Source organism: Ostrea edulis, chromosome 7 (assembly GCF_947568905.1).
Source record: "Ostrea edulis chromosome 7, xbOstEdul1.1, whole genome shotgun sequence".
NCBI classification, from domain to species: domain Eukaryota; kingdom Metazoa; phylum Mollusca; class Bivalvia; order Ostreida; family Ostreidae; genus Ostrea; species Ostrea edulis.
Genome location: NC_079170.1, coordinates 59,405,958 through 59,420,945, shown reverse-complemented (window position 1 = coordinate 59,420,945; position 14,988 = coordinate 59,405,958). Strand labels below are relative to the sequence as shown.

General features: G+C 36.8%; 1 protein-coding gene across 3 annotated transcripts; it reads right to left on the bottom strand.

The window, feature by feature from the left end:
- Nucleotides 1-2,584: 2,584 nt before the first annotated feature.
- Nucleotides 2,585-10,984, bottom strand: LOC125655618 (uncharacterized). Of its 3 annotated transcripts, none has more exons than XM_056144853.1 (8): nt 10,822-10,984; nt 9,100-9,195; nt 8,880-8,962; nt 4,187-4,411; nt 4,019-4,051; nt 3,756-3,873; nt 3,065-3,152; nt 2,585-2,969 (listed from the first exon to the last, which is right to left on the bottom strand). In XM_056144853.1, the coding sequence occupies exons 1-8, from the start codon at nt 10,848-10,850 to the stop codon at nt 2,655-2,657; spliced, it is 987 nt and encodes a 328-aa protein (XP_056000828.1). In that variant the 5' UTR covers nt 10,851-10,984; the 3' UTR covers nt 2,585-2,654. The 3 variants fall into 3 exon arrangements, with proteins under 3 accessions (XP_056000828.1, XP_048741927.2, XP_056000829.1); XM_048885970.2 differs by having other exon boundaries at nt 10,718-10,890; XM_056144854.1 differs by having other exon boundaries at nt 9,100-9,135; nt 10,718-10,889.
- Nucleotides 10,985-14,988: the final 4,004 nt, after the last annotated feature.

Here is a 14,988-nt window from a genome sequence, read left to right as displayed (position 1 = left end):
GTTTAACACCCAACATTCTTGATTGATTGTTTTTACGTCTCGTCGAGAATTTTTAACTCATATTGAGCGTCACTAGCTGTAGGTGAAGTACCTTAAATTTAGACCTGTGCTCAGCGCTTAGGGCCGTAGCAGTGAGTGTTCTTTATCGTGCCAACGCCTGCCGCGACACGGAACCTCCATTTCTCTGGTCATATCCGAAAGATGCCGAGCGTTTGGCGAAGGAGCAATCACTACCTATTTCAAGGTCTTAGGTTTGACGCGGCAGCGACACGAGCGGGGCTCGAACTCACCACCTCCCGGTTTCGAACAAACGCTCTAACACTGAGCTACCGCCACTGGTAGCTGTTCTTTGAAATAGAAGGGTAAATAACTTGTCTTCGTCTTACTTATTACGGGATCTGTCCCAGAGGTTGCTTATTGAAAAGGTATTTAGTAATTTCACAAATTTCATGATGATATCCACCAATTTATATTTTTGTGATATAACAAGTCAGCAAGCAAGAATAAGTTATGTATTACTAGTATCTAGAAATGTCGATAAGTTGCACGAGCATGCATCCACATTATAGACACAAAGGGGCGTTTCCGAAAAACTTGAATCCAAATTCGTCGTCTTTAAGAGATATTGAATCATTTCACTTCATTTCTCGACAAATTCATTGATTTCAACATATTGTCAATTAGACAAGAGTAGATACCAGGTACATAGCTTAAATCATCCTTTCCCTTAATTCATATACAATTACAAATGCCATACATTGAATAAATGACTATTTAGATATTCATATACGTAGGAGGATGCAGAGAAAACATGATGTCATCATAAAGTTTATCGCTTACATTGTTACAACTGAAAGCTTGTGTATTAACTTGTAGCAGAATTAAAACGACCAGTGCCGTGAATATAACGAAAAGTTCCATATGTTCCTCTTTTGAAAGAGATTCAACACCTCACAATAACACAGGACGAATGTTGTTCACCTTTGATACTTTATCAATCATGGAAAACCTTGCATTGCTACAAACTAAAAAGAACTGATAGGCATCATCTTGCAGACCACATTCACAGTCTAGACTAGGAGTGATAGGCATCATATTACAGACCACATTCACAGTCTAGACTAGGAGTGATAGGCATCATCTTACAGACCACATTCACAGTCTAGACAAGATGTGATAGGTATCATCTTACAGACCACATTCACAATCTAGACTAGGAGTGATAGGCATCATCTTACAGACCACATTCACAGTCTAGACTAGGTGTGATAGGCATCATCTTACAGACAGACAAGGAGTGATATAGGCATCATCTTACAGACAAGACTAGGAGTGATAGGCAACATCTTACAGACCACATTCACAGTCTAGACTAGGAGTGGTATTCTGTATCTATATAAACCACAACTCAAACTGCAGTTATGCCTTAATTTCGTATTAATTATATTTTTACATAGAATCATATTATTTTGATACTGCTAAATAACAGTGTGCTTTCTTTATGCTTGGAATTATGAGTGTTTTAAATCTCCTAATAAGGCTAATTGATGTTCTTTCCTTTAATATACTACATAGGGCTATCGAGTTTCATTTGCGAACAGCTTGTAAATTGAACGATTTTTCAAATACATGTATTTCTAATTTGAAAAAAGAAATATTGTTATCTGAAAAGTGAAGTTATAGTTAAAAGCAATATTCGGTTAGTTGGGAACATATTTTTTCAAATAAACTGGAAATAAATCATTGTGAATCTTATACAGGGTCAAAAACTTAGTCCAGTCTCACCTTTCATCAAATGGTTCATCAAAATTGGTACCGTATAAGTTTTACTTCATACCCAGTTTCTAAGTACAAAATATTTCTTGTAGTTATTATTGAAAGACCTGCAATAATTCTTAATGAATGCTGAAAATAATGAACAGTGATCAATCACATAACTCCTATAAGGAATGCAAAATAAAGAGCTAGGCAAACACGGATCCAAGGATATACCAGAGGTGGGATCAGGTGCCAATGAAGAGTAAGCATCCCATGTCGATCGGTCACATCCGCCATGAACCCTACAGTGTATGTTTTGTTCAAATAAACGGAGTAATACGTAGTCAAAATCAGTGTGCTAAGAACGGCCTAACAATCGGTATGAAACACGTTAGCATTTGACCCAACGATAGGTTGTATTGGCAAACTAGATCATTATAACCACCATATAATTTGAGAAATGCTGACTTTAAACGAAACTGTTGAAGCCCCTGTAACATCAACTTGTTTGTCAGTAGCCTGTCTTGATTTTAAAACTGATTATACGCAGAACAAGCTTTTTCGTATCGAATCAGTTGAGAGATATAAACCCCATATAAAGTGATAATGGAATATTGCTACATAAATATGGGAAGTTGACGATGGAGGGGCTGAAATCATCCCGTTTGTCATAAAGTTGAGTTGTTAGTTTGCCGTTTCAATAAAATATCCAAGTATGAAGCAAAAGTGGAGAACTCTGTGGCATGTATAGAAAAACATCTTAGCAAACGTAGGAAAAAGCCAACCAAATCCAATAGATATAGAAAAAAAAGAATAAGAAAGCCAATATAGGTAGTCCATTTATTGTCTACTTGTGCGTTAGTCACTAGAAAAAGTCAATAAGAATTTTCTCTATCTCATACCCTCTTTGCAAGTTTATAGTAATTTTCGCTAGAATTGTCTTCCACACTGAGACAGTCGAGTCTGTTTGTAACATCTAACGCATGCCCATGGTTAACACCTAACGTATACCCATGGTTAACATCTAGCGGATGACTATCTGTCCTAGTCTGAATCATTCCAATTTGTTCATAATGATCTCCATCTATATCTATCTCATCAACATACTCGGAGTTGTTTGCGGCTTTTGAAAAATTGTTGCACAGATTACTGTTTTGAAAAGATGATGAAGCTTGAGATCTCAACAGCACTTCTAGTATTTGGTCAGCATTCTGAAAATTAAAACAACAAAGCATTTCCAAGGTTTTATGTATACCATTTTTACGTTCAATGTCGATTGAAAAGATATACAGTGTATCAAGAGTACCAGAACAGCTTGGGATCCTCCACTATAGCCTGCATTCTGCACAGCTTCCGGACTAGTAGTTTCTGTAGACTGACTTTGACATGCTCTCCTAGATTAAAATACGAAACATGCTCCAATTTAGCAATAACGTGATTTACTTCTAGTTAACTTTCATTTAAGGGACTGCAGTAGCTATTGAAAGCGTGTCCCTTAAAAAGGGTATATTGAACAGCGCAAGGTATTCCGTAAAATGAATCCACGTGCAACTACATGTACTCAGTGTTTATTGATCACATGATTGCTATATCTTAAACAAGATTAGATATAACTTTTGATACATTTAAAACGTTTCTTATGCCTTAGAAGCTTTGGAATACCAAATATGCATTTTCAAATTAATTCAGTTAAAACTTTTTTATGTCATTCATCAAACATCCTTCCAATAAAAAAAATATCCGACATTTTTGGAAACAAATGATTATCTTTGAAAGAAAAATACATGCAATACTAGGATTAGAAAGACTTAAATGCCATTTCAGACGTTTTGAAATCTATCTAACATATACATGTAATCTGTATTGATTCGATCACAATTTCCGTCAAGTCCATTGAAATATTTGCTCTAAATTGATATTTATTTTTTTCCATATCACTATGTCCATAGTTTAATAGAATATTAAAGTCAAACTCAATATGAATACATATACCTTACCACTTCACTTTTGACTTTAAACAAACACCCACGATTACTCCAAAGACAAGGCAAATGACCCCGACCATTATGGGCGGTCCATACTTTCTGGCGCTCTTTTCTTTGCAAATACCAGACTCTACAGTTTTAAAATTGAATAAAAATATTCATAGCTTACCTAGTAGTGCGATACACAATACGTTACATAACTTGAAATAAATTTTCAGATGCAGCCAATAAGAAATCAACATTCATTGTGTGCATGTAACAATCTGCATACTCACTGTTCGGTCGATATTGTTTAAAATCATCCATATCTATAAATAGAAACATTATTTTTTAAATAATATTAAATCCTTATTGATCTTTCATTTTAACAATATTTTGGAGAATTCGATTACTACGGATTTAGACTTTCACTAGAAATTCATTCTATGACAAAATAAACATACCACGTGCACATTCCTTACACTTCCGTTTCCTGTCTCTAATTATACACACGACAGAATATGATGTACCTCTTGCATCGCCACCGCAGAAAAACAATCGAGAGTTTTTGATGAGATGAGAATTCTTGTATGTGATATTTAGACTTAGGTATACATGCCATGAACTGTCATTGGAGTGAACATTTGATTTCTGGGATGTCAGCGTACAACACTGGGTACACTGTGAATCTGAAAGAAAAATATTCTGAAGTTCAGTCAATGGATCCACCATGATTGCTTGTTCGTCATGTAGCTATGTCACCAGCTTTAGTGGTGCCACAAATTTCGACCTATGCATGGCGCTTACGGCAGTAACAGTGAGTTCTTTATCGTACCAACGCCTACCGTGACACGGTTTCTCCTTTCACGTCTAATATCGAGATTTTGGGTCATGTGGGATATGGGTTAGAATGGGTCTTCAGTACCCCTTCCTTGTCGTAAGAGGTGGCTAAATGGGGTGGTCCTTCGGATGATCAAATACCTAGGCCCCGTGTTATAGCAGGTGCGGCACGATACAGATCCCTCCCTGCTCAATGGCCATAAGCGCCGAGCATAGGCCGAAATTTTGCAGCCCTTCGCGGTAATGCTGACGTCTCCATATGAGTGAAAAATTCTCGTAAGGGACGTTAAACAGTATACAATCAATCAATCGAAAGTTTGGCAGGGGAAAAAACAGTCACTGTCTATGTGAAACGTCCTGGTTTTGCTGCGGCGCTGTGGTCGAGAATCGAATCCCGGACCACCAGTTACAAAACGAGCGCCCTCGCCACGAGAATACCGCAACAGATTAGATCTACTATGGAGTTAACATTATACGAGGGATGTTCGATATGTAATGTGTATTGTACGATATCTCAAAAGCATTCCACTCAAAAAGAAAAGGAACATTACATCCCCTCAAAGTATTTTCCGCGGTTTGAAATACATAATTTCAATCTCTGAATCCATTTCTGAAATGTGTCACGGTACGCTGATTTAGATAGACCTCTGAGGCACTGACTGATAGCTTAGCCAAGGGCTTGTCGGGACTTGTAACGACGACCAGATAAGAACTTTATAAGTTTTGGAAAAAGGAAAGAGTCGCATGGGGCTAGATCTGGAGAGTATGGTGCGTGTGGCAAGACGGTAACCTTCTCCGACTTAAAAAAAATTGCTTCACAAGCTCAGATGTATGTGATAGATCATTATCATGAAGTAGACGAACATGCCTAAATCCTGACACAGGGCGTCGTTTATGATAATATTTCTTGAGCTTTTTAGTGTATCATCTAATACCGACCTGTAACACTTTTGCCCTTCGGCACCGGAATTTGTACGGCTATACCATCACATGAGAAGAATATGCAATAAAGAACCTTCTTTGTGCTTATGATTCTTTTGGCAACTACGGGCCTTCTACCGTGTTTAGTTAGCCATATTTTGTTTCCAATTTTTCTTACTGGTTCGAAATAGTGCACCCATGTTTCGTCACCAGTAACAATGTTTGCAAATTGTCTTTGATTGAACTTGGGAAACATTTTGAGCAATTGCTTAGCGGTTTGTATTCGTACCCGTTTTTGGTCATCTGTCAATATATGCGGTATCCATCTGGCAGAAATATTTCGTACTTTCAAAATACGCTTCAAAATGAAATGCACCCGCGATAGCGATATACCAACAGCTTTGGCAATATCACAAATCGTGTATCTGCCATCACTTTCAATTATTTCCCTGACTTTTGAGACATTTACCTTGTCTGTTACAGTCACAGGTCGGCCAGATTTTGCTGCATTTTTGACGGACTCTGTGTCAGGCAGAAATTTCTTTCTCCGCCTATGAACTGTCTCATAAGATACCTTATCAGACCCATAAACTTTCCCCATGCAGTAAAAATCTGCATTACCGAATGACCGACTTTTGTGCGAACTTTTATTTAAGCTCTAATTTCTTCAATATTCTCAACCCGTTTCCCAACCATTTTTACAACAGTGGTCGGCTTTATTGAACTGACTATAAGTTTAAAACTATGTGGAGCTGAAGGCCCGTGTTTATACCGTTGGAAAGGTATTGAATAGAGTATCATCATCCATGAAATCGCAAAGCGTTATTGCGCTGTGGTACAATACACATTACATATCGAACAGCCCTCGTACTACATGGACGTAACATTATACTGAACTGCAAATATACTTGCGGGGGGAAAACAAGTTCCGTTTTTTTTGGAATACAACTTTTAGACACGTGGACGAAATTTAATTACACGTGACACTGAACTACCAGATTATCGGTATGACCCCACCCTATCCAGGAATTTGAATGAGAAAAAAAATTTATACACTATGTCAAGAAGCTTTCAAGTAAATTTCAACTTTTCTGGCCATGTAGATCTTTAAATAACCCCACCTAGTTTGCCTTTTATTGATTATTCCTCCTTTTGAAGGAAGAATGACTCTCCATTTGACCAAACGTGAATCTGCTTTACCCAAAAATGATTTGTGTAAACTCTAATTGAAAGTGGTCCAGGGGTTCTAAGGAAGATGAAAATGTGAAATGTTTACACTGTCTATCCATATAGTGTGCGTGTAAATATGTACATATGTGTTTTTTGCATGCTTACCTTGTGATATTTTATTTTGTCTGTGATAGTCGGGTTAAGAGCTCTGTAGAACCTATACTACTCTTGTGATATTTTATTTTGTCTGTGATGGTCGGTTTAAGAGCTCTGTAGAGCTGATGTTATTTGTTGTTACTTGTACACAGTGCCGACTTTAAAGGTCATATGAAACGATTTCTAACAGTGGTATTTTACTTTAAAAACATAAAGATGGGTATGAATCACGGTCAAATAGCGTTTAATAAAAAATTATTGTCTTTGGATTGATAAGAAATAAAGCTGTAAACTTGTACATGGAATGAATTTGTTACCCGCTTATCGTTCTTGATTCTGTGTGTTCGTGACGTCACAACGACCCATCGAGGTAAACAACGCAATGAAAATAGTGTAGGCCCACCGTTTTGTTTAACGAAATATCTCACTGCATTTAATGGATATGGACTAATTTCTGTTTTCTGACGAACTGCCCGATTTTGTGGTTCAACCATATAAGTTTAAACCAGTCAGAAATTATGCACGGCAAGCGAATAACGTTAATCTTCAACAAAGGATGATATTGAACAATGCTCAGACACCTGAAGTGTGGCCACTACTACCCCCTCCTTTTCTGACTTTTTTTCGGGGATAATTTCTCCTCCAAAATGTATGGATTCTTGTCTATCCCATGCAAATTTCGATTTATGTAATCCTTTCCCACTTTTTGTAAGCTTTAGAGATTGGCCTTCTACCAGTAATAATAAAGCCGGTAGAAGGCCAATCTCTAAATAATACAAAATGTGGGAAAGTCAAACGATTACATAAATCGAAATTGGGATGGGTTAGACAGGAAATCTACATATTTTGGAGAAATTGTCGCTGCAAAAAACTCAGAAAGGGGGGGGGGAGTAGTACTGTCCATACATCAGATGCCTGTGGATTTCAAGACGCCATGCCACGAGATACTGATGTATAACTATTATGTTAAAAAGATTAGAAGTCGTATGAACTTGTCACACAAGTGTGCATTTCATTTACGAATTATCGTAATAAAAATAGTCTAAAATCTGTAATGGTAATCCCATTTTCCTTTTTATACGATTGATTGAATATTGTTTTACGCCCCTCTCGACAATATTTCACTCATATGGAGACGTCACCACTGCCGGTGAAGGGCTGCAAGAGGCATATGCTCGACGCTTATGGCCATTGAGCAGGGAGGGATCTTTATCGTGACACACCTACTGGTGACACGGGACCTCGGTTTTTTGCGGTCTTATCCGAAATAGGTGACGTCACCGTTTTAGGACCACAAAGTGACATGTTTTTGTTACGAAAATATATTCAATTAACGTACCAATGAATTTGGAATTTTTTGGATGAAAAGTAAAGGAATTTAATTACTTTAGGTAGATGTATTGTTTATTCATTTAATCTAAGTGATTAATGAGAAAATCGCGGTTTATCACTAAGGTAACCGAAACTGGTCAGTCGACGATACATTATACCATGTTATAAGGCCTAGTTGTTTACATCACAGTGGGTCTTTTTTTACGTCATCAGCAAGGGAGATAAGCCGCGATCATCAAAAATCATTTTCGTGATCGAGTACATTTGATCAGCTGTTGTGACGTTATGGTGCATCGAATAAAAAAATTAAATATGAATTATTGTTTAATAAACCTTGATTAATGAATTTTCGTACATAACTCAATTTCTTCAGGATATCGTTTCATATGACCTTTAAATAAAATTTACTTACTTACTTTACAGACAGACGGACGGACAGACAAAACGGTGATCAGAGGTTACTTGAGCTTTCAGCTCAGATAAGCTATATACCTAGAATTAATTTTGATGAAAGTGTATAACCTCATGCAACAGGAATCATCACTAAAGAGAACATGGAAATTACCACACACAATAAATTAACTTTAAAATGCCATGCTTATACTGTAATAGGAGTATAAAATTCATTACAGAGCCTAACACGCCTAGTGCCAGTTGCTAAACACTTGTAGTTACACTTATCGATTGATCTCTAACATACATATATAGCCACTGATGTAGATAACACATGACCCATACCGGCTATGGTCGCTACGTCAATTGAACAATTCTTCCTCATCAGCATCTCTTCAAAATCTATTGCACTTTGTAGATTTATGGACCTATTGCATTATCAAATGAAATATAGTTTAGAAAAGTAATATTTTTATGTTCTAACAAGAAACAAAGAATGATAATTTAATGTACCTAAGAAAAGTAAATCAGATTCATAGAAGACGAAAATAAATAAAATATATACGTTTTCAGTTGTTGTCTGGTCTTCAGGATAAGGCAACTGTAGACAACGAAAATCAACAGTATATTTATCGGACAGTTATCCATTGAGGAGTTTGTCCTGAAATTATAAATATATATATTGCTATTTATGTGCTTCACATGAAATATTTCGAATGCAATGTGTATCATGTATGATCCTCTTAAATGTACGTTAAATAACTGTATCCCATTTCCATTGTCAATGACCGTGTAGCGTGTGACAGCGTGGCGAGAATTCCATCGTCATCGAAAGCAAGTTTTTGACTTGCCTAGATGGTCGAGCGGTCTAGCGCGCTGGTTAAAGTGAAATTTTCTGTGCTTTATATATATATATATATATATATTCAATAAATTCTTTTTATCCATATCATGAGGATGACGTTATATATATATATATTCAATAAATTCTTTTTATCCATATCATGAGGATGACGTTATAATGGAACTTGTTTACATTGTTTAAAAATCTACTGACGAGCCCGCAGGTCGAAAGCGCTATAGATAAAAGTTTGAGTATTGGATTTTATTTTTTGACTTATATATATATATATATATATATATATATATATATATATATATATAATCCAAATAGAAAGAGTTGATATCACAGTCAAAATAATTCAATAAAAAGGCAGGAAAATATGCAGTTCTAAAGTATATTTCAATATAATTTGGAACTGCCTATTTTCCTGCTTTTTTATTGAATTATGTATATATAATAACATATATATATATAACATATTTAATACGTCTAGACCCTGAGGTTTTTATTCTATATTTCTTTTCAGGGCAATTGCGTAGTCAATACGTTATACATCAATAGACATGAACATCGAATTTATGAAGCAGACATTTATGATTGTATAGACAACAGAAATGTTTAATTTCTTGGATTATCATTGAGATTAAATTTAGCTTAAATCTTCTTATTAAGCATGCTTCTGATTCGGTGAATACATATGTATACACTTCCAATCATTTTAAAATTAATCTCTAAACTGTTCAATATGATTAAAATCAGATCCTTTGATCCGCTCCACTGGTACAATGTATGTGAGCGGATCAAAGGATTAGCATCAGACTGCCAGCTGTTTAGAATTTAGAAAAACTAACTTTGAATATGCACTGCAAAGCTTCACCTCTGCATAATTTTCATGAAGCGCCAACGCACTCCATGAAGTATGCCGGTGTAATATTAAATAGTACCCCGTTGAAAAACGATCGCAAATTCCACCTTGGGTCATTTCTTAACGTTAAAAGTTGACCCGATCAAAGTTGACGTTATTTTTTTTTTTAAAGTTGACACCACCACAAATGATCTTTAAGGATAAAAATTTCATGCTGGGGGTGGGGAGTTAATCAACGGTCTGGAGCAATTTTCAACGTTGAAAATTGATCAACCATCTGTTGAAAAACGACCCCTGGGGCCGTTTTTCACGGAGTCATTATTTAATGTTACAGGGCCGTGAAGCGTCGCAATTCATACCCTCATGTATTTTCAAATTGAAATTTTTTAAATACGATTCCATCTATTAAATGTTTATTGTTGTTTCTTTGTCAAATATTTTTCTACTTTTACATGCTATTTAAATACTGTTTACCTTGAAATTCCGTATACGAAGTTAAGGCCCTATATAAACATAAAAACGATATGGAAGGCTGAAGTTAATTCACAAACACATCAAAAATATTTAAAACAACATACTGTCTTCTAATAACAACGTATTCTTTCATTTTCTTCTAAATACTTCCGCATCTTTAAAAAAAAATCACTTATTTTGCATCCATGGATCACGTGCATATCCGTTGTACTGAAATGTGTCACGTTTACTAGTCACAAATGAACGCGACGTTAGAATAGAACAAATAAGAATTGTTTTTGCACAAATATTATGCTAGAAGTATTGAAAACCTGACTCAGAATATGAAGTGGCATTTATATATACTCTTAGATGATGTATATGGCATGTTAAAGGAAGGAAATATATGAAACACAAGATAGGCCACCAGCACCATACAATGAACATCGTTCAATTTTTGGATTTCATGTTCATTCGTCGGGAAAGACAATATGTCAGAGATACTAATACAAACTACTATGAAACTGTGATAACTAATTTGTCCACATTTTCACAGTGTGTTAATCATCAATCATAGTTTGTAGCTGGTGAACCAATCTTCATTAAACGTCAATCGTCCATTAGCCACACACCATCAACAAACTGCCAGCAACATGTAAAAGGCAATGTGGTCACTGGGGATGTAGCAAGCAGTAGCCCTTACAGTAATATACTGTACTCACTACTATATAAGGTCCAACATCGAATATTTGAGGACCATAACCTACATGAATGGTGTCTGCTTACCAATGGTCCCTACTCCTACTGCGAGAAGTCCCGTGGGGATTCGGGTTAGAATAGCTCCTCGGTACCCCTTGCTTGTCGTAAGAGGCGACTAAATAGGGGGGGGGGGGGGTCCTTCGGATAAGACCACAAAAAACGAAAGCCCCGTGTCACAGTAGGTGTGGCACGATAAAGATCTTTCCCTGCTCAAAGGCTGTAAGCGCCGAGCATAGGCCTAAATTCTGCAGCCGGGAATGGTGACGTCTCCATATGAGTGAACTATTTTAGAACGGAACGATAAACTTTACAATATACAACCAACCAACCTACTGCGAGAATGACTTGGATTTGATCAATTCCACCGTCGTCTGCAGCGCCATGCTGCCACTCTAGTAAGCCTACAACAAGTCTCACGAAGGTCTCATTTGACCACATGAAGTGAAAGCTTGGAGGGAGTGAATGTTACCTTTGCCATTGCAAACTGCCTTTCCCTGACCAGTAAATTACATGACAATATCCAATGAAGAAAACCTACATGTAACACTTGATATATCTTTTGGGATCCACGCAAACATGGCAGAATAATAGTTTAACAAACTAGCACACCATAACGGGGAAGTAGAAATTGATCTATCCACCAAGTGTTGTAAGGTCTCATGTAGAGATCTTGATCGTGAAGAGTGCCAGCGATTAATACTTGGTCCACAGTACGACCTCAGTCTAGTCCGAGTACTGCAGAAGCCTGTCGTACTGTAGGTATGATGGTTCGGATAAGGCTGCAATACATACTCTGTTAACTTTGTCGTAATGTAGGTATGATGGCTCGGTACTCTGTTAACTTTGTCGTAATGTAGGTATGATGGCTCGGTACTCTGTTAACTTCGTCGTACTGTAGGTATGATGGCTCGGTACTCTGTAAACTTTGTCGTACTGTAGATATGATGGTTCGGATAAGGCTGCAATACATACTCTGTTAACTTTGTCGTAATGTAGGTATGATGGTTCGGTACTCTGTTAACTTCGTCGTACTGTAGGTATGGTGGCTCGGTACTCTGTTAACTTTGTCGTACTGTAGATATGATGGTTCGGTACTCTGTTAACTTTCTCGTATTGTAGATATGATGGTTCGGTACTCTGTTAACTTTGTCGTACTGTAGGTATGATGGTTCGGTACTCTGTTAACTTTGTCGCACTGTAGGTATGATGGTCCGGTACTCTGTTAACTTTGTCGTAATGTAGGTATGATGGTTCGGTACTCTGTTAACTTTGTCGTAATGTAGGTATGATGGTTCGGTACTCTGTTAACTTTGTCGTACTGTAGATATGATGGTTCGGTACTATGTTAACTTTGTCGTATTGTAGAGACGATGATTCGGTACTCTGTTAATTTTGTCGTACTGTTGGGATGATGGTTCGGATAAGGCTGCAATACATACTCTGTTAACTTTGTACATTTCATAGATCACTGTTTTATTGTAAAGTAGAGGAAGCTCATCAATCAGAAATTGAGTTGTCAGCTATCACGACTGGCGTGACCATCAGATCTCTACAGGACCCTGATCTTGCGACATGAATTCCTACTAGAGAATAACGCTTCTCATCTTCTGCCCGCATCCAGGTGGAAACTAAACTATCCTTGAAATCTTCCATCAGCGAGATTTGTCTTTGTTTTTTATCATTTTCGATGACGACATGGAGATATTGACATAATTGCAGACAATATGGATCCATTTAGAATTAATAGAGAATGATGAGTGAATTGTTTCTACAGCGGCCGCCTTCCCAGCGAGAAGAGTTCCTAAAGTTCAGAGGTAAATCGCTGTGGTGTGTTACGTACAGAGGTAAATCGCTGTGGTGTGTTACGTACAGAGGTAAATCGCTGTGGTGTGTTACGTACACATGGAAGTGATCTACTTATGTCAATGAACACGACCGCGTGTTTATGATCCACTACCGTTTAGTGAAGCAGTCGCCCTATAGGTTTGAACTAATCTGTAACGTGAAGTTTTGTTCACCAGCAACTTTGATTTCGCAATTTCTCCATGTTTTTCTTTTGATAGCAAGTACTTATTTTTAAGTTGTATTTTTAGTTGGGATGTAGTTTAGCTAATTTTGTAAGTAGTCCTTTAAAACTATTAAATGAAAGAGTGAAGGTAACGAGCAGTAACCAATGTCATAAATCCTACATAAATGATACAAAGTGGAGATTACGACAAATACGGACCCCTGCAAATACCGGAAGTGGGATCAGGCGCCTGGAAGCAATCGTAACAACTCGGCCATTTCCGTAACCGACTTTTTAAAAGGCCGAGCGTGTTCCGATTGGCCTGGAAGAAGTATTCTCAGTCTGACCGATCACACCGACCGTGAACCTTTTATATATATCCAATAATAAAAGTCAAGAAACACAAAACTCGAATAAAATTTCACTGTTAGCGCTTTCGGCTTTAATGCCTCTTCGGACAGTTATAAACATTTTTTATAACTGTCTGAAGAGGCATTAAAGCCGAAAGCGCTAACAGTGAAATGTTATTCGAGTTTTGTGTTTCTTGACTTTTATTGTTGGATGCATTTACTGTATCAAATACTGAATTCTTTTTTACAAACTATATATATATATATATATATATATATATATATATATATCAGTATATATACTGATCAGGTAAACGAAGTAATTCATTGCCATAATCATTCTCGAGTGCCCAAGCAAAACATGAGATTTTGCAGATGGAGTTGTGTGACTCTAATCTGAGATATAGTCTTGCTTTGATTTGTATGATGGTACATCAATACAAATGGTTTTGACAAAAGTTCTAAAAACTTACCATCATTAGATTGATCACGATCAACTTGGAATCAAATATTGATTAGTAATTAGTTTAGAATAGCCATTAAACTGTTTCAAATAAAGGCTGGGAGAAGATCTGAGAAAAAGACAAAGTCAGTGGTTCAACTTGTGCAACAGTCAGTTCACATTGAACACGAAACAGTTCAGATTGAGAAAGAGTCAGTTTTGATCGAGAATGAGCTAGGACAAGTTGAGAAAGCGGCAGTTCAGATTGTGATTGAGACAAGAGAAAAAGATGCTGGAGATTGGGGGAGAGGGTCATAATGAATGAAGCGGGAATGAAAGTGAGAGCGATCAAGAGAGATCTATAGAGGAATAAGAGAGAAAATAACCAAATAGATGATAAAAGTAACACACATTGTCAGGGCAGATCTCAAAGTTTTATAGAAATATCAGAGGTGAAAAAGACGCGGTCTCTATATGAAGCAGTGCATTTGAAGATTAAATCAATCAGAAACCGAGGAATTTTAAAAAGTATATTGATTAAATGTGATCATTTCTTGTGGTAGACAAAATCTCGCCCTCGGAAGACACACTGAAGAAAAAAGTAATTCGTGGCGCTTCCAGAAACTAATATTCTGTTACAAAAGAACAATCTTCACTAAATATTCCAAATGAAATTGTGTGGCAATCAGATTAGGGACAATGTTGAACAAGAGTGTATCGATGCGAAGTTTTG